We start from the raw sequence: 27433 nt of genomic DNA on the forward strand, positions 1-27433 counted from the left end.
GACTGTCTTCATCTCACCTCATTTCCCGCCATCTCCTACTTCGCACTCCCTTGAGCCACCATACTCACAGCTCGGTATTCGAGATTCGTCTGCATTACGCCTGATGAAGATGTCGCGACCTCCTCAATTTGATTTCAATCCCGCGCAGTTCTGTCATATGTTGGTTGTGTATCCGACATTCCTTTTGAATGCATCTGTATTTTCGTTCTCGAACGATGCCTCTTGAGCCATGAGGCAAGGACGGGAATGTTGATGATAATATTAACATTCCTGCTTTGCGAGGTCTCAAGTCGCCCTTTCTCTTTCCATCTGCCATTTCGCGTCTTTCTGTCCCCTTCTTACGCGTTTAATTATTCTATTTTTTGAGCTTTTTCTGGTTATTCGTCCATTAATGCATCAAAAGACTCACAGTTGAGACAATCTTGATGCTTTAGATGGCTGAGAGGCAGGTCTGCCTCCGACGAAATAATGCCATACGTTCCACAGTGGTCGCAAAGCGGCTTAAGCGGTCGCCATCTGAGTTCTCCTCTTGGTTCGACGAACCTAACAGGCAAAGCTGTAATTGGAATCGCTATCGTTGGAGCGGTCGTTCTGTTTGTTGTCGCATGTTTACTGCTAGTTCGTCATGCTCGGAATAAAGATCGCCTCGAAAGAGCGCGAATATTAGAGGAGGTTCAGGAAGCGGAAGAACAGATGGATAGTAAGGGCGCAGTTCTATCTATCAGTGCACCTGACATCAGCCATGGTCGAAGACGATCCGTTGGTATGTACGAACCTCGTGGAGGCAGGATGGTCTACAGCGAGTGGGAGGGAATCGATCCTTTTCAAGGTCCTCAGCTAGCACCAAGAACGACAGAAGAAGCTCAATGTAAACCTACACGGACATCGCGAATAAGAGATTCATGGCCATTAACCAATATTCCTCTATCGGTTCTCCCAGGGCAAGCGACAATGACCTTGAATCAGGTGGCACCTCCGGGTTATTTGGTCGAGGAAAAATCCAGATGGCCGAGAAGAGCCGGTTCGGCGCGCAATTCTAGGACTACAGTCGTTGTACCATCGTCTGGCTCTTTCTCGCAGCCATTATCAGAGGATCCAACCACACCCACCCCACGATCTCGGAGACCACACCTTCGCCGTCGGTCGAGTACAGGAACGCAGATGTCAAGAATATTAAGGTCGACCTCACAGCGATTGAAACCAGCTCAAAGACATTCACTCACTAGATCTTTGTCAACGTTTGCTCGACTTCCTGGGTCGCCACCGAAACAGAGACTTCCGACCCCTCCTAATGGCAAGAAGCCTAATGAGAGCTCAGAAGGTCTGGTAGGAGCAACCTTATTTGAGTCTCCTAGTAGTTCGTTACTGGATGCATTTATGCGGTCACCGTCCCCGGACAAGACGGGGGCTGATCGTTTGGGGAAGTTTGATCGGGATGGAACAAGGTCATCGGGTTCTTCAGTGATATCGGATGATAGCCTCTGTGAGATGCAGCCCTCAGAAATGGTAGTGCCTGGAATTCTCACTTCACCAAACAAGCAGAATATTCCGCCTACTCCACGCTATCGTATGACGATGCCAGCGAACTCACGTCTGCCGTCTCAAGGTACTGTTCATGTTAACACAAACCAAACAGCTACGGACCGCTCCCCAAAAGAACCAGAAATCGAGAAGAACCAAGAACAGCGCATCTCTTCCTCCGGCGACCCTTTCTACTCATGTGTCAGGTCTGGCAAGCCGGGGTTTCCCAAAACATCTCAGACGGGTCTTCGACCGCTTTACATTCGAAAGGCCACTTTTGGGCAAGAAACTACCACAGAACGACCCGCCAGCTATACATCTCCACTGCAAGATATTTCTGGTAATGTTCAGTTACCTCAGCGAAAGTCACTTTCGCAGCTCTCCACATCGACCACCGAATCCAATCCATTTCAATGGTCGCCTCAAGAGGCCATGCAAGAAAGGCCCAGACAACGGAGTCCTCCAAAGAATGGTTCCAAAGCAAAGGGGCACAAAAGATCGAACGTCGTCCGAATGTCAAATCTGATTAGACCTCCAAGTGCAATTAATGTCCAGCCAGGACTTGAGGAGTCCGAGGATGAAACTTCCGAATCTCAATTCGACATACCACCAACCGCCCCATTACATTTGGTTGAATGGAGTAAAAGCCCAAGTCTGGCGTCACCAGCCTTTTCTCGCCAGTCGTCTGTCCGACCCCCTTCAGTGGCAACATTCAATCCAACACTTGTCATACCAGAGTTGAAGCCCCATTCTGCCGATGAAGCTGAGGATGAAAATCAATACCCACAATCTCCCACGCTTTCGGATGGGAACTATTATACAGAAAATGGAGGAAATTCTGAGGAAGAGTTCTTCCAATCTAAGCGTCCCGCCATACCTCCCAAGAATCAGCGACGTAACACTGTTGCGGTTTCCGCTAAACGTTCCTCCCCCAATCAGAACAAGAAACCTCACGATAGAAGCCAGTCAGCAAATTTGACTGTGTCATTCTCCGAGCCAGAGAAGTTGATATCATTCCTACCTCCTGTGCTATCACTTGGTACTGTTAAACCTCGCTATTCATCAACCATTGTAATTTCTGGTACAAAACTTGAATCGTTACCTACGTTTCTCGCACCGCCTTTGCTTACCATGCCTATTCCTGGACATCTGACTGGTCCTCGTGATCTGCCGTCCAGAACATCATCTTCACCCCCACCACGTGAGCCACTTCATACTTCGATATGTATGCTTCGACGGATGAATTCTGAGATTTCTCGATACAGCTATAGCGGTTGTAGCGACCTTGGGACCCGGAGTCCTACACATAGCCCAGAGCCACAATCCAGCCGACCTCTCCCTTCGATTCTCAAACGATCCACAAGCAGAAGAGGGAGTGGAGATGAAGAACGCCTTGGAAGATCTCGGGGTTCACGAAATTATCTTTCAATGGGTGTATCCAGCAATGATATCCGGAAATCTCGAAATTCGTTCAGTGGATCAGTTCGTAATAGTCGTGTTCTGGGGACCAAAGACCGACGAGATTCGAGTTATATATACAAAGAACGGCGACGTCGACGTTTGGAAGAAGAGTTCACCGAAGCTGATCTCGAGACTGTACGAGAAGCAACAACTCACAAATACGATGGGCCAGATGATATTGATTTTAGCTACCCCAAACTACCCAGCACACGATCAACCCTCCAATCTCCGAGCACAAGTCCAGATGCACGAGAAGTCTCCGCTCGCAGCCATGAGCGATGGTCTGAAGTAATGGTCAAACCAGTCACGAGTGCCGTGAGGAGAGAAAGTCAGATGGAATCTCCCAGTCCGAAATCCCCTAAAGTGTTTGATTGGGGGAGTAATGAAATGGGTATTCTGAAGAAGAACAATAGGCGAACTACGTTTACGGGGAATGGAAAAGTGAGATTTTCGAGGGAGCCGCCGACGTATTGTCCTGATAGTCCAGAGATGTATGATGATGATGGGTTTTTAAGGAGTTCGCCGTTCAAGCCTCCGGAGGTGGATGATTGAGGAGAAACGATTCTTGGCTGTGATAGTGGCATCCTTCAACTAGTAGCGATCTTATTCCCACCGCGTGTCTTTCGAATTCGGCACGTCTGAGCTTTAGTTTTTCTTTACATTCGATACCTCTGGGCGACGAGTAATCTATTACCTTCAGCTGTACCATATCAATTCTATATATTAGTTAGTTCAAGTAGCTTTTCATAATATCTAACAGCTTGAATATGATACCACTTGCTCCAACACTCAAACTATGAGTCGTGTTTTGCGAAGAACGAGTCCTCTTGGCGACTTTAGCTTGGATTTGAAGACCACAAAGTGATTAGAAGAATCAGAATTTAGGAAAAAGATAATATTGCAAGAACATAGGTGGTTACCAAGCCAGAGTTGTGAAAATTATCTCTCGCCATGGGTACCTCACTAACCCCACACCCACCCTCCTAAACCCACCTCACCTCAACCTCCATTACCTCACATCTCTCCTCCCTCCCAAACAACCCACACTCTGACAATCAACTCAATGCGACCCCTACGCTCCCTCACCTCCTCAATCCGCGCCCTCAAACCCACCAATCCATCCTCCCGCCTCCAACGACACTACACTACTCCCTCTCCCCCCTCCCCCAAAATCGACCGCATCCTAAACCGTCTCCCCGCCTTCCTCCGCCCATACACCCGCTCCCTGCGTTCCGCGCCTGTATCTCACGTCGTCGCGTTCCTGTTCCTGCATGAGTTGACGGCGATCGTGCCGTTAATTGGGTTGGGCGCGTTGTTTCATTATAGCGAGTGGTTGCCGAAGGTACGTTCGGAGATATATCTGGGAGAAATTGAGTATGGACTAATGTGCGGTAGGGATGGGCAGAAGCGCGATATGTGAATGATGGGGTGGAGAAGTTTGGACGGTATTTTAGGAGGAAGGGATGGTTTGGATTTGGAAAAGAGGTTGGTGAGGAGATAGAGGTCAAAGATGGAGGGGAAGTACAAGTCCAAGATGGAGGAAAGGGGGTGGGATCGAGCGGAAGGACGAGGATATTGGTCGAGGTTGCTACGGCTTATGCTATTACAAAGGTGTTTCTGCCGGCGAGGATATTGTTGAGTGTGTGGGCTACACCGTGGTTTGCGAGGGTGGCGGTTGTGCCATTTAGTAATTTGTTTGCAAAGTTGCGTGGAGCGAAGACAGTGACAGGCGCGAATGTTGCGGGTACTGGAGCGACGAAAGCGGATGTTCAATCGGCATCGAAAGGGAAATGAGAGGTTCTCACGACAAAACTTCGAATATCACATACGCAACCATGAGACAATATGGAAATAGTGTTGGGAGCTCAATTGATTCACAATGATAGCTTTTCTGACCTATATCTACTCCATCTACTCGAAGGGCTCAACGACCAGATGTCTGTACTTTTATGTATATGGCGAGGAAATCTACTTCTCGTAGACCCAGTCATGTTGAGCGGACTTCCAAGATTGAACCTCACCCTCCTTGAACCAGAGAGCAATCTCCTTCTTGGCGTTCTCGACGGAATCGGAACCGTGGCATACATTTCGTCCGACATCGATGGCGAAGTCACCACGAATGGTACCTGGCTGGGAGGCGAGTGGGTTGGTGGCACCGAGGAGGGCTAGAGATATTAGCATGTATCACTAAGGATTGTCGAGGATACCTACATCGTCCAGTCTTGACGGCATCACGACCTTCCCAAACCATAGCGCAGATTGGTCCGCTGCCCATGTCTGTATCTTGTTAGAGCTGGTTACAAGTCTGACAGGAGCAACATACACTTGATGAGTCCTGGGAAGAATGGCTTGGAGGACAGATCCTCGTCTGGATGTTGATTAGCTACCAGTAGACAAACCCGTAGGATGCTTTAACTAACAATGCTTCTCGAGGTGCTCTTTGGAAGCAGTCATCATCTTAATACCGGCGAGCTTGTAGCTTGAAGAGGTCAGCCTATGTTCCGTTTGTTTTGAAATAGAAGTCCTACCCACGAGCCTCGAAGCGGGTGATGATTGGGCCAATAAGTCCACGCTGTGATCGAATTAGAACAAAAGTTCAACAAGGTCTCGTATATGATCGCATACCTGGACTCCATCAGGCTTGATGGCAATGAAGCTATCCAAACATTAGTTTCACCGCTGATAGCAAGAGGAGCAATAACATACGTTTGCTCGTCAGACATGTTGGCGGTTGAAGATTCTTCGTTCTGTAATCTCTGATTGTTTGACGCTCGTAAATAACCTTGAGTCTTTGGGCTCAAGTGTTTGAATATTTCTGGATCTTTACGTGGTTGTTCGTCGGACATTGAGGGGAAGCAATATTTTGATTTTTGGAGGGGTGGTTTGGTGGGGTTGGCGCTGCTTTTAAAGGCCTTGGCGATTAGTGCGAGCGGTAGTCGAGAGGAGAAAGGCGGCGTCACTCGTCATGTGTAGGTTAAGGAGCGGCCCGTTTGTGTATTGTTTTATTTCTCTAAGGAAAGGAATTATTTGTGTTTTTAGAACAAGTATAATGTATTCAAATAAATAGTATGGTCAAGTTTGGTAGCGGAAGTATAATTAACTATATGCAGGAGTTCTTCGTCGACTTATAATCGTCTTACTGAACAGTAACTATGCCAAGCTATCCTGTCCAGGGGTCAACCCCAGCTTACCTTGAGGACAACTTCGAATAGCTTCAACTCCATCTCCAACAGCAATTGCTGGACAAGTTCTCGACTAGACTGCCACGACCACCTTTCCTATTGAATTCTCTGCATAGATCTGCCATGGTCCGTTTGGTGGCGCAGTTCACGCGCTGGACTGCTTTATTTGTTGTATTTTCCGCATTGTGTTGTCTACTTACACCGACAGGCAAGTTATCCTCGATCCTGTGAAGTTTTTGGTATTCTAATATCTTAATAGTTGCTGTCAAGCATGAGAATTTTAAAACCTGTGATCAGGCGGGCTTTTGCAAACGAAATCGAGCATATGCTGATGCCGCTGGAGTTACTGGTTGGGAAGCGCCCTTTCGAATAGCAGCCGACACACTGAACTGGCAGAATGGCCAATTGCAAGGAACGATTCTTAAAACCATCAAAGAAGGTGAAACGGTCAGGTTACCAGTCACCATATCATTTTTGGAGTCGGGATCCGCCAGAGTCGTGATTGATGAGGAGAAACGTCAGAAGGGCGAGATTGAACTCCGACACAACAGTATTGCACGAAAAGAACGATACAACGAGGCAGAATCCTGGGCTATTGTTGGAGGATTAGACATCAGCAAGACGGCGAAGGAAAACAGAGAAGAGAAAACCAGTACTATCACGTATGGTTCCGAGAACCAATTCGAGGCGGTGGTTACATTTGCACCATTTGCGATTGACTTCAAAAGAGACGGAGCAACACAGATCAAGCTTAATGACCGGGGATTACTGAATTTGGAGCACTGGAGGCCCAAGATTGAGAAAGTCGAACCTGAGAAGAAGGAAGGAGAAGAGACACCTCCTACTGAGGTCGAAGTTCCAACCGGTGAAGACGAGAGCACTTGGTGGGATGAGCCATTTGGAGGCCAAACAGATTCCAAGCCAAAGGGCCCTGAGAGCGTGTCTCTCGATATTACTTTTCCCGGCTACGAGCATGTTTTCGGTATTCCAGAGCACGCAGGACCGCTGTCATTGAAGGAAACTCGAGGGGGAACTGGCAACCACGAGGATCCATACCGTCTTTATAATGCTGATGTGTTCGAGTATATTATGGACAGTCCGATGACTCTATATGGATCTATTCCATTTATGCAGGCTCATAAGAAGGATTCTACCGTTGGTGTATTTTGGCTTAATGCTGCAGAGACTTGGATCGATATCATCAAGGCGAAGGAGGCACATAATCCGCTCAGTCTTGGAATCGGATCAAAGACTGATACCAAGACACATTGGTTTTCCGAGAGCGGTTTGATTGATGTCTTTATCTTCCTCGGACCAACGCCAAAGGATGTCACCAAGGCGTATGGCGAGCTCACAGGATACTCCCAGTTACCTCCAGAGTTTTCTATCGCTTACCACCAATGCCGATGGAATTACAATACCGACGAAGATGTCAAGGATGTTGACAGGAAGATGTCGAAGCACCAAATTCCATACGATGTCATTTGGCTAGATATCGAGTATACTGACGACAAGCAATACTTTACATGGGATCCTCTCACTTTCCCAGATCCAATTGGCATGCTTAAGCAATTGGATGAATCAGAGAGAAAGTTAGTAGCCATCATCGATCCTCATATTAAGAACAAGGAAGGTTACCATGTTGTGGACGAGCTCAAGAAGAAAGATCTGGCGGTTCATAACAAAGATGGTAATATCTATGAGGGTTGGTGCTGGCCTGGATCTTCCCACTGGATCGATTGTTTCAACCCTGCCGCAATTAAATGGTGGATTGGACTCTTCAAGTATGATGCATTCAAAGGATCTATGCCAAATCTTTTCATCTGGAATGACATGAACGAACCATCGGTTTTCAACGGTCCTGAGACCACTATGCCAAAGGACAATCTTCATTACCAAAACTGGGAGCATCGCGATGTTCACAATCTTAATGGAATGACCTTTCACAACGCTACATACCAAGCTATGCTTGAACGTAAGAAGGGTGAGATCCGTCGACCATTCGTTCTCACTCGCTCGTTCTATGCGGGCAGTCAACGTCTGGGAGCTATGTGGACTGGTGATAACCAGGCTAACTGGGAGCATCTTGCTGCTGGATTCCCTATGATCATCAATCAGGGTGTCGCAGGTTATCCATTCGCTGGTGCCGATGTCGGCGGGTTCTTTGGTAACCCAGAGAAGGATCTACTTACTCGATGGTATCAGGCTGGAGCATTTTATCCATTCTTCAGAGGCCATGCCCATATCGATACTCGACGGAGAGAGCCATATCTTGCTGGTGAGCCATATACTGGTATTATCACTCAAGCTCTTCGTCTTCGCTATGCTCTTCTGCCTGCATGGTATACCGCTTTCCATGAAGCTAGCGTCAATGGTACACCAATTCTTCGACCACACTACTTTGTGTACCCCGCTGATGAGGCTGGATTCGCTATTGATGACCAGTTCTTTGTAGGAAGCACTGGTCTTCTTGCTAAGCCAGTCGTCAAGGAGGGTGCGGAAAGTGTTGACATCTACCTTCCTGACAACGAGGTTTACTACGACTACTTTGACTACAAGACGTATTCCGGCCGAGGTTCTCACTCAGTGGCCGCTCCCCTGGAGAAGATTCCATTGTTGATGCAAGGAGGTCATATCATCCCTCGTAAGGATCGACCAAGACGAAGCAGTGGATTGATGAAGTGGGATCCATATACCCTTGTCGTTGCTCTTGATAAGCAGGGTAACGCTGAGGGTGAGCTTTATGTTGATGACGGAGAGACATTTGACTACGAATCTGGTGCTTACATCAAACGAGCTTTCGGGTTTAAGGACAATGTTTTGGAAAGCACAAACCGTGGCACCAAGGGGAAGATGACCAGTAGTTACATCAAGGCGATGAAGGCTGTTGGCGTTGAGAGGATTGTCATCGTCGGCGCACCAAAAAGCTGGTCGACTAAAGCCGTTGTCAAGATTGGCAAAACAGAAGCCAGACTCGAATACCACCCAGAATCAGGTGGAAAGGCAGCATGGGCTGTGATCAAGAGCCCAAAGATTAGCATCGCCGAGGACTGGAAGATTGAATTCTGAGGCTCTTGTAATCGTATCAAAAGCGCTATATCAGGGATAGACTTGGTGTAAAATAGACCTGGATTTATTCTATGTTCTTGTGATTGCAGACATTTCTTTCTCCTTCATGCCGCTCTCTCCAACTACGCCTGCTTTCCTTAATATTCCTAAAGTTTTCTCTACAACGCTGACATCTACTCCTTTCGTACCATTTGCGAACTTTACAGTTTTCAGCCATTCTCGCGCGTCTTTCTCACTGTAATCTAGGGATGTGCTGATGTACTTCACGCTTTCTTCAGGGTTCTCGTTGAAATGTTTGATTCCTTGGTCGAGTTTGGTGAAGAGGTCAGATAGACGGTCGTCGGTGGGGGAGGTGGATGTGGAAGCTACGATTTGCCAGGATGGCCATGGTGTGTAGATCTCTCCGATGCGTTTTATTTCGCCGTTGTCGTAGTAGCGTTTTGAGGTGAAGTGTTCCCACTAGCGACCGTCAGCATTCACTATTCTAGTTCCTTTATCCTCGTGAACGAGAAAAACTCACCATAAAAAAGTCCGCCGTTCCATCAGCAACTCCCTTCCGTAACTTATCAAACGTCCCCAACGGCACAACCTCAAACGGCTTCTCCGACTTTCCCAACCAGCCTCTTTGATCCGCAAGCACGAAGCCCATAACATAACTCCCACTCCCAATCCTCGACACTCCAATTTTATTATTCTTCTCCAAGTCCTCTACACCATTTATATCCCGTTTCGGCCCGGTGGAAATTGCCCAACATAACGGTGTTTCCACATACGTTCCCACGATACGGTAACCACCGTCTTTGGAATCGCCTTCAGTACTGCCGCCGTCTTTGCCGAGTCCTGCGATCCAGCCTTCTGTCAGTCCGATGCCAATGTCGATTTCGCCAGAGCGGAGAGAGGTTATCATGTGTCCTGTGCCGGAGGGAAAGGGAATTAGGGTCGCCGAGAGGGAGAAGTGAGTTGTGGCGTAGTGAAGGGGGGTGGAGAAGTGCTCGGGGACGAAGCCTATGCGGAGGGGTTTGGTGGTCATTGTTGAGGTTATATCTAGATGTAATGATGTATCCAAAATTGAAGGTTGAAGCAATTGATAGAAATTTGGGAGAAAGGATAACTTATATAATAATTGTAAGATAAGGATAGCGGCTCAAATGGCGTGATATACAAGATAAGATGTTGTTTATGTCTATAAATGCGCAAAGTTGCTCGAAGAGAATAGATGGATGGCGAATGGCGAATGCGGGGCACAATTCACATGGAGGGGTCATAATCCCGGTGAATCCTCGGCCCTTAAAATCCGGGGTCAAGGCTAGACTCCCACTCCCACCACCCATAAATCCATCATCTCCTCCAACTCTTCTAATTCACACACCTAACAACCTCTTCGCTCACACACCAGCAACCATGGCATCAACAACCGCCCAACGCCGCCTCTTCCAAGAATACAAAGCCCTCTCCAACAACCCGCCCGAAGGAATCACCGCGGGTCCCGTCTCCGAAGACGACTTGTTGTACTGGGAAGCGCTCATCCAAGGCCCCGAGGGCACACCCTTTGAAGGCGGCGTGTTTCCCGCCGAGTTGAAATTCCCAAAGGATTACCCGCTTGCGCCGCCGAGTATGCGGTTTTTGGGGGAGGTGTGGCATCCGAATGGTAAGCTCAAATTTACATGCGACGGGATGAGTGCTGATAAATTTAGTGTATCCGTCGGGATTAGTCTGTATCTCGATCCTCCATCCACCGGGAGACGATCCAAATCATTACGAGCATGCGAGTGAGCGGTGGAGTCCGATTCAATCGGTGGAGAAGATTCTGATTAGTGTGATGAGCATGCTTGCCGAGCCGAATGATGAGAGTCCGGCGAATGTGGAGGCGGCGAAGATGTGGAGGGAACGGAGGGGGGATTATGAGGAGAAGGTTCGGGAGGGATGTAGACGGATGTTGGGACTTTGAGGATTGGGAGATCTAGGACTGTGTGGATAGAATCATGAATGGACGGGTGGAGGTGCGGCTCTTGTGGGAATTTGCATATGGGAGCATGGCGTTGTAAATGCGCGGTTTGATTCGACATTGTATTCATCTGCGTACATTAATACCCACAGTATCATATCGTCATTCGCCGAATTTATTCTTCGACTTAAACACTTTTCCCTATCAAGGACACATCAGGGTGAAATCATTTCAGGCACTGAAGAGAGCAGTCACTCTATACAATCTTGCGGTTCGAAAGAATGGTTGGTATATTGCTGATCAGGCGACAAGTGCATTTTTAATCACTAGAAATAGGGCCGGATGTATCATAACCTCCATCAATAGAACGTGCCATGATCGAATCCAGCACAAACAAACCCCTAAACCAGACCCAATGCTGTCTGCTAAAGCGACTACCACAATTATCAGCTACAACTCAAACGAAATATCCACTCTCGCTCCTACAAAACCTACATATATCACTCTTCCACCTGACACCTCTTATTCTTACAGCTATCAGTCCACCCAATAGGTTTAAACTCCGTAATTCTGTGTTCGGTGATCCGACATTTCGCCTTCCCACATTCGACTTTCCAGTATTGGGTTGGAAGATCAGCGTAGCAGTTCTCGCACTTCCATTTGATCCAGTGTTTATCGCACATTTTGACTGAGACGATAGGTACGGAGTTTTCTTGTCGGGTGTGGAGAGATGAACGAGGATGATTTCTTATGCGAGGCGGAGGGTTCGTTTATGTCGACTCGAATGTGCGTAAATCTTGCCCGTGAGTGACGTGTACGATGGCTTGTGACGCTGGATGTCGATGGGCGTCGAATGAGAATGAGTATGAGGCTCTCTTACGCCCGAGTATAGTGATGGAGGGTGTGGTACATGGAATGTGCATTTGCCACACGGCCAACGATATGAGTTGATGGGAATTGAAGGTCTTCATCCAATGCTTCAGAAATGAGGCTAACACGTTGTTTGCTGGCACATAACTTTTTGTTCCTCTGTCGGTAGTAAGCAATGCTCAGAAAAGCGTTATTGCGAGGGTTTTGGGAATAGCAGAATCTGTAAGATGCTCAAAATTAGTGTTAGGATAGCAAGATTGTCGTGTCGCTCAGTCATCGAACTCCGGCAGGCGGAATCGGAATTTCGAGCCTCATGAATCGGAAATCTCGTTTGCCAACTTTCCATCAAGCCACTGGCTGAGTTTCTCCCCGTTGCCCAGGATCTGGATCTCCGCCTTTACATTGAGCATCAGCATGACCTGCAACTCCCTTCTCCACTCGATCTCATTGCCACCCTCCTCGAACATATCCTTCTCCAACATTTTCCGCGCAATCCTTCGGTCTCGAGCTGATAGTCTCAACAAACCTTGGCAGTCATCATCGGCAATGAAATCAGAGCTTCGGATTCCCAGCCATTTTATGGTTGGCACCGCGAGATTGATGGTTTCATGGGAAAGAGCCATGGATCCATACTTGTAGGTTGACATGATACCAAGACCGTCAGGGTCGAAATCTACCAGAGCGAAAATCGGTATATCAGGATTTTGAGCCCATAGAAGATGTAAAAATTGCCGGGTCTGGATGTCTGGATATCCTTTCGCCTGGTGGGATGTTAGAGGAATCGGGCAGATAAGCGGTGACTTGCGGTCATGATAATGCCCTTCCCAGCGGCAGACTCATTCCAGTACTGACTTGTAGCTAGAGTTCGAAAGGTTGCCTGTGACAATCAGATGAGTTGCGATGATTCGCAAGGGTTTCCATACCTCCTTCTCAATGACAAGTATCCATTTCACCTCATTCAACTCGATGTCTAGCTTCTCCTTGGTGCTTGGTACTAAGGTACCCTGAAATCTCAGCACAATGCCCTTCACCCAAACTACACAACCTACCTCGATTTCTTCCGAGTAGTCGATGCGCGATTTGTCCTTGCGTGTTAAACTAAAAGCTCCTGCTACTAACCCTTTTGCAGCCGCCACCTCGTGAGATCAGCATTGACTGCTGTATCAGATACTCTGCAATATGGCATACCACGTTCAATGCATCGCGCTCCACACCTAAGGTATAAGCAATATCATCCACATATCGATCGACAACTGCTTGCTTTACGAAGAGCTCCGGATCGCGGTAGTAAATGTCCCTACCATGGGGTCAGAAAACGATAACTGTCAAGGGAGGACGAACTGATGACGGCTGATGACACGAAGAGAGATAGTTGAACCAGAAGATTGAACTCAGAGGTATGAAATTCAACTAAGAACCTTTTCGTAGTCACAACACCAGTAACTAGAGCTTCATGCGACAATTCGAGAATGCGAAGTAGGGCAGCTGTACCATATGAGCAGCAATTCAGCTCTCCATCGGTGAAGAAAAACGCACTGAACTTCCATGCCTCTTTCGGATTTCGACTGGGAAATGTGATCTTTCTGACGCCGGACATTAACCTCTTCCTGTTTCCTGTCTCATCTTCTTGCGTGACCTTTGGTGGTCGAGTCTTGAGACAGATGGTCAATTCCTTGTTTTTCTCCAAGAGACAGTCTGTGATAGATTCAAAGATGTCTTCCAATTTGGTGATCACTGAACCAGCCGTGTTAGGAATTGGAAGCGCATCACGAGCTGAAGAAGCATACACTGAAGATGCCATCTCGGTCTGCTTTTGATTAGTCCGCTATTTGGTAAGTGTGATAGCATTCAAAAAAATTGTTGATTGCTGATCCTCTGTTTCAAATTTCAGTTTTGTGAGGAAATAATAATGGTGACGAAGGGCGCGGAGAAGAAGCTGTGGTACCTGACATCTGGATCTGGGCACCCAGCAGACGCTAAAATTGCAGTGCACTGGATTAAAATCCATGCAGCAGCTCTCGGCTCATCCCGCAACGCCCAGCACGAACACCACGCCCTGCCAAGAGAAGCCTAGATCGTCAGTTTGAATAATTTACGACTTCTCTGTGCGCGTCTTGATGATCTCGCACGGCTTTTAGGCTGTAATATATGCCATTGAGCTGCTAGATTATACCCGATGGCGCGTCAGAATGCTAAGCAAGCCGCTCTGATAAGCACAGGGAACGACGCGACACAGTCAGCTGAAAAGGCTTCGTCAACCGCAGAAACGACATCCTACTGGAAAACACCCAAGTTGCAAGAGCGTACCGACTATTCACGATGGCGACTTTTAGACGACAAGGGAAGACAGACCTGGCATTATCTGGAAGATGACCAAGAGGCAAAGGCATGGCCACAAACGACAGCTGATAAATGGTTTCTTGGTTTACCTACAGTGAGCTGCCTATCTTTCGTATACGCGCAATCCTAATGGTTTTGCAGAATCTGCCCGAACTCCCAAAAGCAAAAACACCTCTCGATGTCGTCAAGAACGGACTCGAATTCTTCCAACACCTTCAACTTCCGCCAGGAAATTGGGGTTGCGAGTATGGAGGTCCTATGTTCCTCCTTCCCGGCAATGTAATTGCTCGCTATGTCACCAATACATTTATCCCCGACCACGAAGCCACGGAGCTCAAGAACTACGTCTTTGCTCGAGCGCATCCTGAAGATGGAGGATGGGGTTTACACATTGAAGGAGAGAGCACAGCCTTTGGAACCGCCATGAACTACACTGTCCTCCGCATACTTGGAGTGAGTGCAGAGGATCCAAGGATGGTGAAAGCGCGAGGAACATTGCACAAAATGGGCGGTGCTGTGTGCGGGCCTCACTGGGCAAAATTCTGGCTCAGCGTGCTTGGAATAACTCAGTGGGATATCGTCAATCCAGTACCGCCGGAATTCTGGCTTTTACCCGACTGGGTGCCATTTGCGCCTTGGAGGTGGTGGATTCATATGCGAATGGTGTTCCTGCCAATGTCATTTATATGGTCGAGAAAGTGGACGGCCAAAGAAACACCATTGATTGTCAGTCTTCGGGAAGAATTGTTCGTCCAGCCATATGCCACAATCAGCTGGAAAGCGAATCGGAACAGTATTTACAAGAAAGACAACTATCATCCAAAGACATGGCTGCTGAATCTTGCTAACTGGCTGCTTATAAATGTTTGGGTCTATTTTAGAACCCAGTCTTTTGTCAAGAAAGCCGAGGACTGGGTGTGGCAATTGGTTCAGATGGAGGACAGGAATACGGATTATTCTTGCTTAGCACCTGTCAATGCTCCGATGAACCTTTTGGTCTGCTACATCAAAGAAGGAGGTGAAGCGTACTCTGTGAAACGCCACCGTGAACGTCTGGCAGATTTCATGTGGGTGAAGGATGAAGGAATGCTGGTCAATGGTACCAATGGCGTACAATGTTGGGATACCGCTTTTACGATTCAAGCGGTGATGGATGCTGGACTAGCAGAAGATCCAAAGTGGCGGCCCATGTTGACGAAAGCACTCGAATTCCTGGATGATCAGCAGATTCGAGAAAACGTTCCTGATCAAGCTATGTGTTATAGACAACAACGAAAAGGAGCTTGGGCTTTCAGTAATAAAGATCAGGGATACGCGGTTTCTGATTGTATTTCCGAAGCACTCAAAGCGGTTATTCTTCTCCAACATACGCCCGGATACCCTCAGCTACTTGACAACCAGCGGATATACGATGCTATCGATACCATCTTGACATATCAGAATCCGTCAGGTGGGTGTGCTTCTTACGAACCTACTCGAGGTTCTGAAAAGCTCGAAATGCTGAATGCTGCTGAAGTGTTTGGCCGAATCATGATTGAATACGACTATCCTGAATGTACTACTGCGGTGGTGACAGCACTTTCCCTTTTCACAAAACACTACCCAGAGTACCGATCTGCAGAAATCAAAGCCTTCAAAGCGCGAGCAGTACAATACATCCGCGACACCCAATATCCTCACGGTGGCTGGTACGGCAGTTGGGGAATCTGCTTTACCTACGCCGGAATGTTCGCCTTGGAAAGTCTCGCCAGCATAGGTGAATACTACGAGAACAGTGAATTTTCTCGCAAAGGCTGCGACTTTCTCATCTCAAAGCAGCGAGAAGATGGAGGTTGGTCCGAGAGCTACAGAGCCTGCGAAACAGCAACCTACGTCGAACACCCGAGCGGATCGCAAGTCGTCATGACAGCATGGGCCATCATCGGACTTCTCGAAGCGCGATATCCTGATCGCAAAAGGATTGAAAAGGGATTGAAGCTTATTATGAGTCGGCAGCAGGCTAATGGCGAGTGGTTGCAGGAAGCAATCGAGGGCGTGTTCAATAAGAGTTGTATGATTTCGTATCCGAATTATAAGTTTATATTTCCGATGATGGCGTTGGGGAAGTATGCGAGGAGGTATGGGGATGAGGTTTTGTTGTAGGATGTGTAATAGTTAATTTAATGGAACTCATTTACCCAGGCCTCAAGTGTGGCAAATTTGAAAATTCAAGTGATCTGGTAGCTCACGACCGGCTTGTGCAAGGTCTCAGGCGCCTGACGAATTTGATTGTTGTCAGTTTGACTTGATTGTTGGAACAAAGTACTTGGAATTGGGAGGACAATCATATCACTATTATATTCATTCTAGTCTAAGTTTGTACACCACTCCCCTCCTCAAACCACCCTTACATCACACATCACCACCACCCTCCCAGCACCGACTCATCAACCTTAAGCATAACTAGCCTCATGAGACTGATACCTCGATCCCGCGTTATTGTCATAATAACCACCACCCTCTCTCTCCTCCTCAACCTCATACTCGCTCACCTGAGCCTGCACTTTGTATTTTTCTTGCTGAGACTCAGAGTACTCGTCACCATAACCCGTTTCTTGAACTGGCTCGACCGGCTCTACAACATACGCATCTTCATTGTACTCGTTTGGTGCGTATTGCTCTTGGACTTGCTCAGATGATTCATCAGCAACGTTCTCCTCGTTGTAATCATTTGACTCGGACTGTTCGGCTTGGTATTCACGATCCTCGGTGATTGTCTCCTCGGCGTACTCGTTTTCGGCTTCTGGCTCGTCTGTCGCGTCTGCTGATCTCTCCTCGGTGTTCTCTGCATACTCATCACTGCCTGTGTTTTCGTTTTCTTGGTCGTATGAACGTTCCGCTGGCTCTTCTTCCGCGTCTTCATTTTGGGTGTATTCGTTTGAGTCTGTTGGCTCCTCTTCCGCACCATCCCGGTTGTACTCATTTGACTCATTCTCCTCAACTTCGGGTTCGGCTTGGTATTCGGGCTCGGCATCCTCGTTCTGGTTGTATGTAGGATCTTCGTTGTCTTGGGCGTCATCCGCATACTCCTCAACCTGTTCACCTGTGGTGTCATCCTCGTAGTTGGCAGCCTCATTGAAATCTTCATTCTCCACAGCCTCATCCTCTGCACCTCGCTCTTCATCGACGACATCATCTTCATCATCCAAAGATCGCATTTCATTGCCCTTTCCTCCTTTAATGCTTTTAAATTCCGGCTCATCATTCTCTCCAATCTCGCCTATGCGAGCGATCTGAACATCAACTCTAGAGCACATGACCTGCTTCAGAGTGCCAGACGTTGGAAAAGAAAACTTTTGGCCGTCCTCAGTCACGACGTTGAAGGTTCCTTTATACGCAACGTCTTGTTTGCCGGAATAAAAGATGGCACGTAATCTATGCATGTCAATATGGTACAGGAAACATAAAGCCAGGGGCACTTACTCGAAATTGTCGTTCTCGTCATCCATTGGAACTTCCTGCTCACACCTAAGAAGCTTCGTTTCCGTTTCTGCTGACTCATACGACTTTTCCTTGCCCATCGTCAGCGTATCCGAGACAGTAGCTTCCGATACCAAAGGAATCTTCGCCGTAATGCTGAAGCCAATTGAATTTTCAATATTTGTGGTCGTGGTCCAGGTGTTGGATGTCGTGAACGAGCGTTCGCTCTGGACTTTGGAAGTGCCAGAGACGCCTTTCCAGACCGATGTTGCCCTGTCCAGATATTGCATCTCGAGAAATTCCTTATTAGACACGTCGAAATCAGGATACGAAACCTTATCGATATATTTCTTTGCAACCGGCTTGAGAAAGATAGGTGCCAAAGAATCGATGCAGCCTCCAGCACGACCTTGAAATCCAAGCAGTAATCCGGAGCCAATAGACATTTTGAATTCGTTCTCCTTCTTTTTTGTGTCTTTAGCGCCGGCACTCAGTTTTGTTCCTTTGTTGGTTTCGAGGTAAATCTCTGATGTTCGGTCCCATTGACCACTTCCCATTCCCCATAAAGATATTGATTTGACTTTTTCGTCTTTGCTAACATCCAATACACACATCTCAAACGGGTTCGATGAGTCGGTATTTCCGGCCGAAGTACGTTTACCATCAGTAAACTCGAGCTCAAGTCCTTGGATAAATCCTCGTCTGCCTGATCCCCATTTCATTGTTCCATGGTAGATCTTGATTTCCTTGACGACTATGAGTAGCATGTTAGGTCAAGAAATGGATGAGAATCTCCGAGTGATGGTTGACTGATGGGTAATACTCACAAGATCCGGGAAGGCCTATCGCTTTGAAGTCTGCTCCCCCATTACCTCCAACCGGTTTGTTTAGTACGAATAAATCAGCGGAGTATGATTCCGACATGATGGCAGTACTTGGCGAGTTTTTGTGAGATGCGTGGTTTGAATGCAAAGATTATAAGAATGAAAGTAAGTGTCGAGTATTGATGCTTTGATTTTGATCTGCTGGGGATAAAGGACACCCAGGAGCTTTATATACTTGGGTAAGTCGGCATTTCCAGACCTGGTACTTGGAAGTTGTTCACATAGTCGATGCAGCTCGCATTTTCAAATCCCAAATGCGGCCGTTCTTGTGATCTGTTCGGCTCTATCGCTGCATCTCAGAATCTCGAGATGAAGCATTTCAGCCATGATCAAACAGCCACCGTGGACTCAGCCCAGGTAGTTTTTGGTCGCCGATTATTTGCTGCGTCAATATGCTTTTGTCGGCGACGATGAACGTTTATCTCATTGGCTCTCGTGGTATTTGAAGGGATACCATTGGCCGAGCTACAGCTCGAGGTACTTCGGAGTAGAAAACTCCAGAAAACTTGGCAAAAGTATACCCTTGGAGAGTTTGATAGAGCGTCGTTGGACAACGCACCTGTATATTGAGGCTGACATAACACATGCATGCTGAACTCCAAGATATGAAGTCGTATCTCTGGAATAAAGTTGTCGCCAAGAGCATCGTGCTTTAGCTTGAAGCGTCAGCTTACATATATTCCACCAAGTAACACAGCAACCTATCGTACGATGAACGGGTTTGTCCGAGAAATGCTCAGCCTCATTTTCTTCGGACCGTATGCACGGGGTTGTATAGCCAAATGAGGAAGAAGACGTAGAAGACATTATAACGATGCTGTTGGAATGTAGCCGGTGAGCGGTAAAGGGGAGGACTTTTTGATTGATAGAAAGATTTGATATGCGGCAAAGTCTGGAAGTACTTCAAAAATTTGCGATACACACGACACAGAATAACCACGGCCGTTCGCTAGTACAGCTACCACAGCTCTTGACTTTGAGAATACCAGGGAGTAGCAGATTAATCTGCCGGCTAAAAAGCGTCAGTACCTCAAAGCATACTTTCTGGCGGTAGTTCTGGCCATGATTTGTGTCATTGAGAAACTTCTTCCCATCCACCAAATTTCGTAATCTGTCTGTCGTGACCATAGCATCACTGGCTCAATATTAGCTGACCTTCTATGACACAGGTAAGGTATTCAAAATATTCCTCGCCAGCTACATAGCTAACGTTAATGGTATTTCATCTGTGGCGATGCAATGGTACGTGGGGAGTTGCATCGAATCAAGATGGTCGGACAAGACTCAGCGCTGGAGCTTGGTTCTTCATGTTGTCGTGAATTTTTGCTTATTTCTGCCAAGGTTGTGAGAATAAAAAGTTGTGAATTGAAAGCTGTAGGAACGGAAGTACACATGAGGTCGAGATTTAATGATGAATTGATAGTGAAAGGAGAAGGGAGTATAGTAGCTCCGGGAGATAATCGGGAGAACTATTCATGACATCGGCTGGTCCAGGCTTCTACCCAAAATTCTAGAGCTTTCCCCGCCAAAGTTATTCACAGCTTGTTCGCGAGCTAACCAACATTCCTCTAATACTTTAAATACTTTCTTAACTTTTCCTCCAACCACCTCCTTGACACTAAAGCCATTTTCTCGAATACCGCATACCCAATACCTTGAGACCAACTCTTCAACCTCTACACAATGTCAGCAGCTGCTCGAGGTCAAACTGCATTCGCCAATGGTGATTACCCTGCGGCTATCGAGCACTTCACGATAGCTTTGAAAGAACAACAATCCCCCCTTTGGCTTATCCAACGATCCACGGCCTACCAGCGAACCAAACAACACGAGCTCGCCCTTGCAGACGCTGACAATGCCACTCTTATTGCGATCCAGCGCGCTCGTCGAGAACAAATCGCAACCGCTCAATTCCGTCGTGCGGTTGCTCTCCACGCGATGGGACGATTCGGAGACGCGAGGCTATGTCTGAATTGGTGCCATAAGAAGAATGAGAAGGAGAAGGGACTGACTATGTGGATTGCAAAGATTAAGAAGGATTATGACGCTGCTGGAGGTGACAATGCCGAGTGCAATAAGACGACTGTGAAGGAAATCCCAGAGAAGGCAGGGGCAGGTTCAGAGACCAACAAATCAAACACCAAAGAGAATGTGAAGCCTGCTTCTAGTTCCACACCTGCCGCCGCGCCAAAAGCTCTTGCTGCTACGCCAAAGGAGAAGATTAGACATGAATGGTATCAATCACCAACTACCGTTACAATCGAGGTGTTTGCCAAGGGTGTCCCCAAGGACAAGGCTGAGGTTGTCATTGAGGAGGGAAATGTAAGTTGTGCTGCAGCGTTCATTTGAGTTGGCTAATTATTATAGCTTGAGGTTCGATTCCCGGTTCTTGCTTCAGACAGCACATACGATTTCACTGCCAGTCCTCTCTTCTCTCGAATTGACCCATCCAAATCATCCTTCCGAATTACTTCCCACAAAATCGAAATCGTTCTGCACAAAGCTGTTCCAGGAACGAAGTGGTCATCCTTGGAGGGTACAGAAGCAATTGCGTCCGCGTCAGAGCCAGACAGAATCCCCGCAGCTGTCCTGAATCCTACCGAGACAGCACCAGTCTACCCAACATCATCGAAAACCGGTCCAAAGAACTGGGAGAAGCTTGCTGGTGAAGAGAAAGATGACGACGATGACGATGTGAATGGCTTTTTCAAGAAATTGTACAAAGGAGCCGACGATGACACCAGACGAGCTATGATGAAGAGTTATCAGGAGAGTAATGGTACTGCACTGAGCACATCGTGGGGAGACGTTGGTAGCAAGAAATATGAGACTACACCACCTGATGGAATGGAAGCCAAAAAGTGGGAGTCTTGAGCTTCATAGATGAATGAAAACGGGAGCATTGGGATGCGGAGCTTATGGGTGAGTTAATTGCATACGGCGTAATGGGAAAAGTCTTCGATCGGCGAAATCGACAGATATCTGGGCACGGTGTATCTTAAAGGACTGCGAATACCAAATTTATTTTAGCTTAGCATATTACTTTGCGGTGGAGAACTACGCGACTTTCGATTCTTAACACGTTTCAATTCAATCGAGGCACTATTTCCGTAAATTATCTCAGACAGGCTTCTCTATTTCTCACAAATTAGTGTTTTACCTCAAACCTGGTGGTGAGAGCCTTCTCAAAACTGAGCCTCGCTATAAGCTTTCGTTTTTCGTTTCTTGGGAAGGATCTGATCAACTCCATACGATTTAGAATTAACTACCTCAGTGTAAGGTTGTGATAGCACGAGTCGAGGAAATTGAGGTCTTGAGTATGGTTCCACGGGTTTCCAAGACATGTCAGGCAAGTGAACAATTTCAAATGTGTATCTCTGCTGATCATAAAATACAGCTCGCCAACGCATCTTTGAGCTGGGCTTCAATAACTGCCCCTAAACCAATTTCTGAGCTACCCTCATGAACAACCAGAAATACCAAGCCCGCTCGCAGTAACACTTCCCAACCCAACCCACGCCCTCATCGCATTCACAATACTCAAATCCCTATGCACCCTCGTATACTTCCCCTGGCTCATCGTATACCCGCACGTATTCGCCACGAACGCCGTATCCTTCGGCACTCCTAAACACGCACTCTTGGGCGAGCTTCCAGTATACAACGAGCAATCGCTTAACCCATCTGGAAACCCAGCACCACCAGCATCCATGAAAAGGTACGACGAGAGCACGAGTTTAATCTGCCAATCTGCGTCAGTCCGGGAGAAGAGTTGGACCTCGAAACCGCGATGCTTAGCGACGTCTTTGTCTTTTATGAGGACGGAGCCTTTGTCTTGCATATCTCGGGAACTCGAACCCTATACAATCAGTATCACGAAATCTAAGGGAGTGAGGAAACATACGGCATTCTGCTGATCATGATCGTCATTCTGGATAGCAAATCTGCTCGCTGGAATGATCCAAGATCCACAAACTGGCATCTCCTTGGGATAATCCGAGCTCCAAATCTTAACTTGATTGATTTCCGCGCTGGTGAATCCTTGTTTGGATAATAGACTGTTGAAATTGGTATACCAACTATCCGGCCCCCCATCACAAGCCAGCACTCCCGCTTCACCACCGAGAATCACTTCGAGCCAGGAGATATAATCAGTAGGCATACTCCCTCCCATTTTCTTCTTCACGATCGCGAAGATCTGGGTGATTGAAGAGGGACCGATATGTTTTGCAGCGTCGAATCGAAGGCCGGAGAATCCTATGGAGAGGAGATCGACGATATAAGTGGCGATTCTGTCTTGAGTGTATGGCTTCTCGGTGTTTAAATCACTAAGACCGACGAGGTAGCCTTTGGTCACTTGATTCATATCAGTCCACGAGCTGATACTGCGCTCACAGTGGAAATCTGTGGGACCGTAGGGCACGGCTGGGAATTCCATGGTTGGCCGTGTGCCGGTTTGCGGGTTGATGAGATAGGTGTTGCCAGAAGTGTAGTATGGTGAGCCAGCGGTGGCGTTGTGACCGGTGTAGGTTGAACAGTCCGAGTTGCGGTGGTTTTGCACGTCTGTTCCTTGTGCCGCCATGTGGTTTACGACTGTGTCGGCGTAGACTCGTACGCCTGCTGCGCGACAGGATTGGATCATGGTGCGTAGTTCGTCGCGGGTGCCGCTGCGGGAGTGGAGGCGGTAGGATACGGGTTGGTAGACTTGGTACCATGGGCGGAATTGGTTGTCTGGTTCGTACTGTGCGGATTAGTGAGGTTCGGGAGGGAGAGAAGTGACTTACATAGTTGGATCCCCAGATATGCTCGTTTGGTGGCCAGATCTTGACGCCCATATATCCGGCTTTACCTAGGAAAGCACATTCTTTGCCGACATCAACCCAGGGCCAGCCGAATAGTTCTACTATACCACCTTTTTGGCCGTTTTGAAAGGTGCTCTGAGCTGCGGTGAGAGCTGTATTTTGCCAGATGAAGTTTATTGGGTCTAGAATCAGACTCTTGCTGGACTTGGATGTGATTGTCATCCGAAGAGACGTGGAGAAGCTGGAAGTGACTTGGAAAGTATTGCTCGAGGTCGCGGCACCTCCATTGAAGGCATATGTCAGTGCCTCGCTAGTTCGTGAAGCAGCGTTGATCACTACAACTGCTGCATTTCGAGCAGAGTTGTATTGAATGTCTGCATACCCTACCAGATCTCGGTAATTACCGAAACTTGGATCATAACCAGGACCGCCGCTTGGTGGAGTTTGCCAGCGTCGATTTTCTGCTGAAGCTGCGAACGCCGACGTACTGTCTGATGGACAACTGTCACCTCCATTCCAGTTACCGCAGCCGCTAGGTGGAGTTGCTGGGCTCTCACTTGGGATTGAAGTTGGGATGATTGGCGGTGGGATGCTGGCTGAGACTGATCCTGGGTTTGACGGTGCTGTTGATGAGGGTGGCGTTGAGGGTGGCGTCACTTGAGACGAGGTAGTTGAGGGTTTCGAAGTGCTCGATACGGGTCGAGACGTAGACGTGGCAGTTGAACTGATTTGATAATTTACGTTGTTTCCAGGGTCATAATATCTAGATTTTCAGCAGATATACGAATTCCTGGGTGGTAGTCGACTCACGAGGTACCACTCACATCATATTTGATGTAGAATTGTGTAGCTCCAGTAGCAGATCCGGAAAACTTCCAAGTCTCATATCCATTTGCACCGGCCGCTGAGTAACTAGCTGCAATGCTCTGGGAAGAAGTCCAAGTATTGCCGACCGCGTAAACCACTGATACGGCTTTGGTATACGCTATATTTTGAACCTGGATTTATTGTTAGATGAAATCAGTGCATGGATGGAGGAGCTGTACGTTGAGGGTACCTGCTAATACATTGTTTTGAAATGTATAGCCGACCAAAGACACTTGGGTAGCTCGCTTCTCAAGAGGAGAGGGATGGGGAGACGCAGAGACCAGAAGCAAGAAGGCGAGGATAACAAAAATTGCCTGACTTGTCAGCTTCGACATCTTTAAGCCCAGCAGGTTTTTATAAGCACATATAATCTGATGAGTGAAAGGGGGTTGCCAAAGTTGTAGAGATATGTAGCTCATTTTATCGAAACAGAAATGGTATACAAACCACAATAGCGGATGAGTGCCTAAACTTTCTCGGCTCTTCTACGCTCTCCGCACTTGAGAACGGTACTTTCTTTAATGTCCCGTCTTTCATCGGTCCGACTTTAGCTGCTGAAGTCAAGTTGGATCTTTTTCATTCGCGACAGCATGTTCCTTGGCCATACAAACCCGCATGAGATGTCAGGCTAGCACCGGCAAGATGTTTTACGACAATAATAAGGCTGTGGTGGTCAGCCGAGAAAGCTACGACTGGTGGGAATTGTGACTTCGCTTTCTAGTTGATTTACTGGCAAAACACTGCTAATGGAGAAGTATGTTGATGAAGTCCTTGAGCTTCCTTATTTGGGTAGGTGGGAAGCGAGTGACGTCACATAACCATGACAACCCCTCGAAGTATATGAAGTAAACATAAGGGGTTTCCTAGTACGAAAACATCTAAAAATGATATTTGTCAATTGAAAGTCTTTTCGGTTAAACAGTAGGTGAGTTTCCTGGGTGTCACTTTCATCAGTGGTGCTTCCGAAAGGAGCTATACGTAAAGGGCCTGGCATTGAAATTCAATAAGCAAGCATATATGGCTCTCTTATTTTCATTTCCTTTAGGCCAGGCATAAAAAGATTCAAATTCCCGCTTCAATAAATTATGATCTTCAGGCGTTGCATGAAGCAGAGTACCTCGGTTAATATTCACTTTGATTTCTTGCATTAGCTTCGACAAGCTCCGGCTGTTGCATACTATTTCAGGACATGACCGAGTGTCCAGTTTACTTGCAGCCCGTTTCCCCAGACTCTCAAGATGCGGGGTGATATTGTGGAGGTTTGAAATATTGCGGGGTTTGGAGAAAATTCAAGGAAAGAGTCTAATCGGCCCGTACCTTACTCTAACGTCTGACGAGATACTGCAACGGATATGGAGGCGTTCTTGTGAAGTCAAGCGGCCTATCTTCAGGATCAAAGTCCATTATTGAATGCATGAAGGTCACGGCACGGACCGATAGTCAACCAAGTCTATGGAAGACCAATGAACGATCAATATTCTATTGAGTGCGGTAAGAATGATCATCAGATCAACGAATTAGCTCAATGATAGGTTCCTTACGTTTTGTGACTTTCAGGTTAGTATTCTTTATGCCTCACGACACGGACCGATTAATCCAATACTCCAACAAGTTCAAAAGGGTGGAGTGTTAATCTACCTCGTTCAACCAAAGGATCTTGGGCAGAGATCCCGGCCTTACAAGACAGTAACTTTCTCCACATTGAGTTCCATTCCATCGAGATTGGGTGATCTGTATACTTCTGCAATGGTGGAGTTGTATCCTCTCTTTAATGATACAATCGTGACCCTTTTTGGTAACAAGGACTTGCGCCATAGCTAACTGCGCTGGTTGATGTGTGTTGCAGAAAATCATTGTATTTATCTAGTATGTGGGTGATAACTACCAAAAGTCGGCTAATAAACAGAGAGCCGTACAGAAATGAACAGGAGTGCGTTAGTTGTTCGCGGTAGCCAGCCCATCGCCCATTCAATGCATTCTCTCCTCCCTTCCATCCTGCCAGCTGGTACAGTTAACGCATCGCATAGCCTACAGTCCGCCGTCAGTTGAATCTCAAACAGGTTGTATTCTATGGAGTTAAAAGTACCTTGGAGCTAATTCTCTTTCTGCAATACTTGCACTTCACTGTATGCTTGATGATTGGGTCACTGCCCCCGAACCTATCGTACATAGCGGCGACAAAATATAAGGCAAGACCAACACCGAAGAAGGTGAAGAGTTTGTTAAGAAATGCCCTTGATAATTAGCTCATCAATCATTGATGTGAATTGTTCACTCACCCGTAGGCCATAACTACGGCGCCATCAGCAGTCGCCTGATCAAGGGTATTGTACCCATGAGTCTTGTTGTAATGAGGTCCAGACTTGAGCACCGCAAATTTCTCATCTAAATTACGATGTACAAACGGCAAAAGACTCAGAGGTGGCAGTAGGATTTCCGAAACGAATGAAGTCACGACTGTGGTAAACGCGGCGGCTATGCTATCACGAGATGTCAGCGTCAACTTCAAGATCCTCAGGGAATGAACGATTACATCAAACCGACAGCGACCTCCAAGACGTTGTCTTGCAGCGCGAAATCAGTGAATCCTTCCCACATTCCCTTGACACCGCCGACAAATTGATCGCTGGCTTGGTGGAGGAGCTCTGTGCTGTCTTCGAGACGGATTGGCATATTTGTGGGTTGGATAGTGTGCCTTATCAAAAACTGAAAGATATGTCTAATGTATGGACAGTGAGAGAGCGAAGTTAATTACACATCAAGGACAGAAAGAGGTTCTTGTCCTAATAATCTGGTGTTGTACATCAACGTGGGTGTACGTCAAAAGGGGCACGGATAACTTCCAGGTTCGGGCTGGTCTCTAAATACCCGATGTTTGGCCGGTGATACTTCCATAATACAAAGACGTGATGATGATTTAACGTTTCTAGATTTATGTTTAGTTTTTTACTAATGTACTAATCGTATCCAAGCGTTGCGTATAATATTTCAAGCAATTTATGCTGCAAAAACATCTGAATTTCAATAAAATCA

The 27433-nt window shown here is 47.2% G+C and overlaps 12 protein-coding genes across 12 annotated transcripts; 6 read left to right on the plus strand and 6 right to left on the minus strand.

Annotated features, from left to right (window-relative positions):
* Positions 1-468: 468 nt before the first annotated feature.
* Positions 469-3534, plus strand: GLAREA_06524 (uncharacterized protein; the record flags this gene model as incomplete). Its single annotated transcript, XM_008081937.1, has 1 exon — positions 469-3534. The coding sequence occupies one exon, from the start codon at positions 469-471 to the stop codon at positions 3532-3534; it is 3066 nt and encodes a 1021-aa protein (XP_008080128.1).
* A 511-nt stretch (positions 3535-4045) lies between these two features.
* GLAREA_06525 (uncharacterized protein) lies at positions 4046-4776 on the plus strand (the record flags this gene model as incomplete). The annotated part of the gene is made up of 2 exons (XM_008081938.1): positions 4046-4324; positions 4378-4776. The coding sequence occupies 2 exons, from the start codon at positions 4046-4048 to the stop codon at positions 4774-4776; spliced, it is 678 nt and encodes a 225-aa protein (XP_008080129.1).
* Positions 4777-4950: 174 nt separating this feature from the next.
* On the minus strand, positions 4951-5828 carry GLAREA_06526 (Nucleoside diphosphate kinase, NDK; the record flags this gene model as incomplete). Its single annotated transcript, XM_008081939.1, has 7 exons — positions 4951-5147; positions 5194-5259; positions 5306-5350; positions 5403-5461; positions 5511-5554; positions 5608-5638; positions 5689-5828. 7 exons carry the CDS (start codon positions 5826-5828, stop codon positions 4951-4953), a joined length of 582 nt encoding a protein of 193 aa, XP_008080130.1.
* Positions 5829-6050: 222 nt separating this feature from the next.
* GLAREA_06527 ((Trans)glycosidase) lies at positions 6051-9233 on the plus strand (the record flags this gene model as incomplete). Its single annotated transcript, XM_008081940.1, has 2 exons — positions 6051-6072; positions 6424-9233. The coding sequence occupies 2 exons, from the start codon at positions 6051-6053 to the stop codon at positions 9231-9233; spliced, it is 2832 nt and encodes a 943-aa protein (XP_008080131.1).
* A 69-nt stretch (positions 9234-9302) lies between these two features.
* Positions 9303-10263, minus strand: GLAREA_06528 (Periplasmic binding protein-like II; the record flags this gene model as incomplete). The annotated part of the gene is made up of 2 exons (XM_008081941.1): positions 9303-9692; positions 9754-10263. The coding sequence occupies 2 exons, from the start codon at positions 10261-10263 to the stop codon at positions 9303-9305; spliced, it is 900 nt and encodes a 299-aa protein (XP_008080132.1).
* Positions 10264-10634: 371 nt separating this feature from the next.
* Positions 10635-11181, plus strand: GLAREA_06529 (UBC-like protein; the record flags this gene model as incomplete). The annotated part of the gene is made up of 2 exons (XM_008081942.1): positions 10635-10881; positions 10928-11181. 2 exons carry the CDS (start codon positions 10635-10637, stop codon positions 11179-11181), a joined length of 501 nt encoding a protein of 166 aa, XP_008080133.1.
* Positions 11182-12359: 1178 nt separating this feature from the next.
* GLAREA_06530 (DNA topoisomerase IV, alpha subunit) lies at positions 12360-13849 on the minus strand (the record flags this gene model as incomplete). Its single annotated transcript, XM_008081943.1, has 5 exons — positions 12360-12809; positions 12972-13052; positions 13098-13184; positions 13237-13345; positions 13467-13849. The coding sequence occupies 5 exons, from the start codon at positions 13847-13849 to the stop codon at positions 12360-12362; spliced, it is 1110 nt and encodes a 369-aa protein (XP_008080134.1).
* Positions 13850-14224: 375 nt separating this feature from the next.
* GLAREA_06531 (Terpenoid cyclase/Protein prenyltransferase) lies at positions 14225-16530 on the plus strand (the record flags this gene model as incomplete). The annotated part of the gene is made up of 2 exons (XM_008081944.1): positions 14225-14482; positions 14530-16530. The coding sequence occupies 2 exons, from the start codon at positions 14225-14227 to the stop codon at positions 16528-16530; spliced, it is 2259 nt and encodes a 752-aa protein (XP_008080135.1).
* A 290-nt stretch (positions 16531-16820) lies between these two features.
* Positions 16821-18771, minus strand: GLAREA_06532 (Mannose-binding lectin; the record flags this gene model as incomplete). The annotated part of the gene is made up of 3 exons (XM_008081945.1): positions 16821-17802; positions 17851-18601; positions 18675-18771. The coding sequence occupies 3 exons, from the start codon at positions 18769-18771 to the stop codon at positions 16821-16823; spliced, it is 1830 nt and encodes a 609-aa protein (XP_008080136.1).
* Positions 18772-20414: 1643 nt separating this feature from the next.
* On the plus strand, positions 20415-21605 carry GLAREA_06533 (HSP20-like chaperone; the record flags this gene model as incomplete). The annotated part of the gene is made up of 2 exons (XM_008081946.1): positions 20415-21053; positions 21099-21605. The coding sequence occupies 2 exons, from the start codon at positions 20415-20417 to the stop codon at positions 21603-21605; spliced, it is 1146 nt and encodes a 381-aa protein (XP_008080137.1).
* A 586-nt stretch (positions 21606-22191) lies between these two features.
* Positions 22192-25804, minus strand: GLAREA_06534 ((Trans)glycosidase; the record flags this gene model as incomplete). The annotated part of the gene is made up of 8 exons (XM_008081947.1): positions 22192-22590; positions 22636-23472; positions 23516-24296; positions 24344-24531; positions 24848-24951; positions 25012-25064; positions 25379-25532; positions 25729-25804. 8 exons carry the CDS (start codon positions 25802-25804, stop codon positions 22192-22194), a joined length of 2592 nt encoding a protein of 863 aa, XP_008080138.1.
* A 564-nt stretch (positions 25805-26368) lies between these two features.
* Positions 26369-27073, minus strand: GLAREA_06535 (Gated mechanosensitive channel; the record flags this gene model as incomplete). The annotated part of the gene is made up of 4 exons (XM_008081948.1): positions 26369-26428; positions 26487-26634; positions 26680-26880; positions 26934-27073. 4 exons carry the CDS (start codon positions 27071-27073, stop codon positions 26369-26371), a joined length of 549 nt encoding a protein of 182 aa, XP_008080139.1.
* Positions 27074-27433: the final 360 nt, after the last annotated feature.

The sequence above is a fragment of the Glarea lozoyensis genome, assembly GCF_000409485.1.
Source record: "Glarea lozoyensis ATCC 20868 chromosome Unknown GLAREA15, whole genome shotgun sequence".
NCBI lineage: Eukaryota > Fungi > Ascomycota > Leotiomycetes > Helotiales > Helotiaceae > Glarea > Glarea lozoyensis.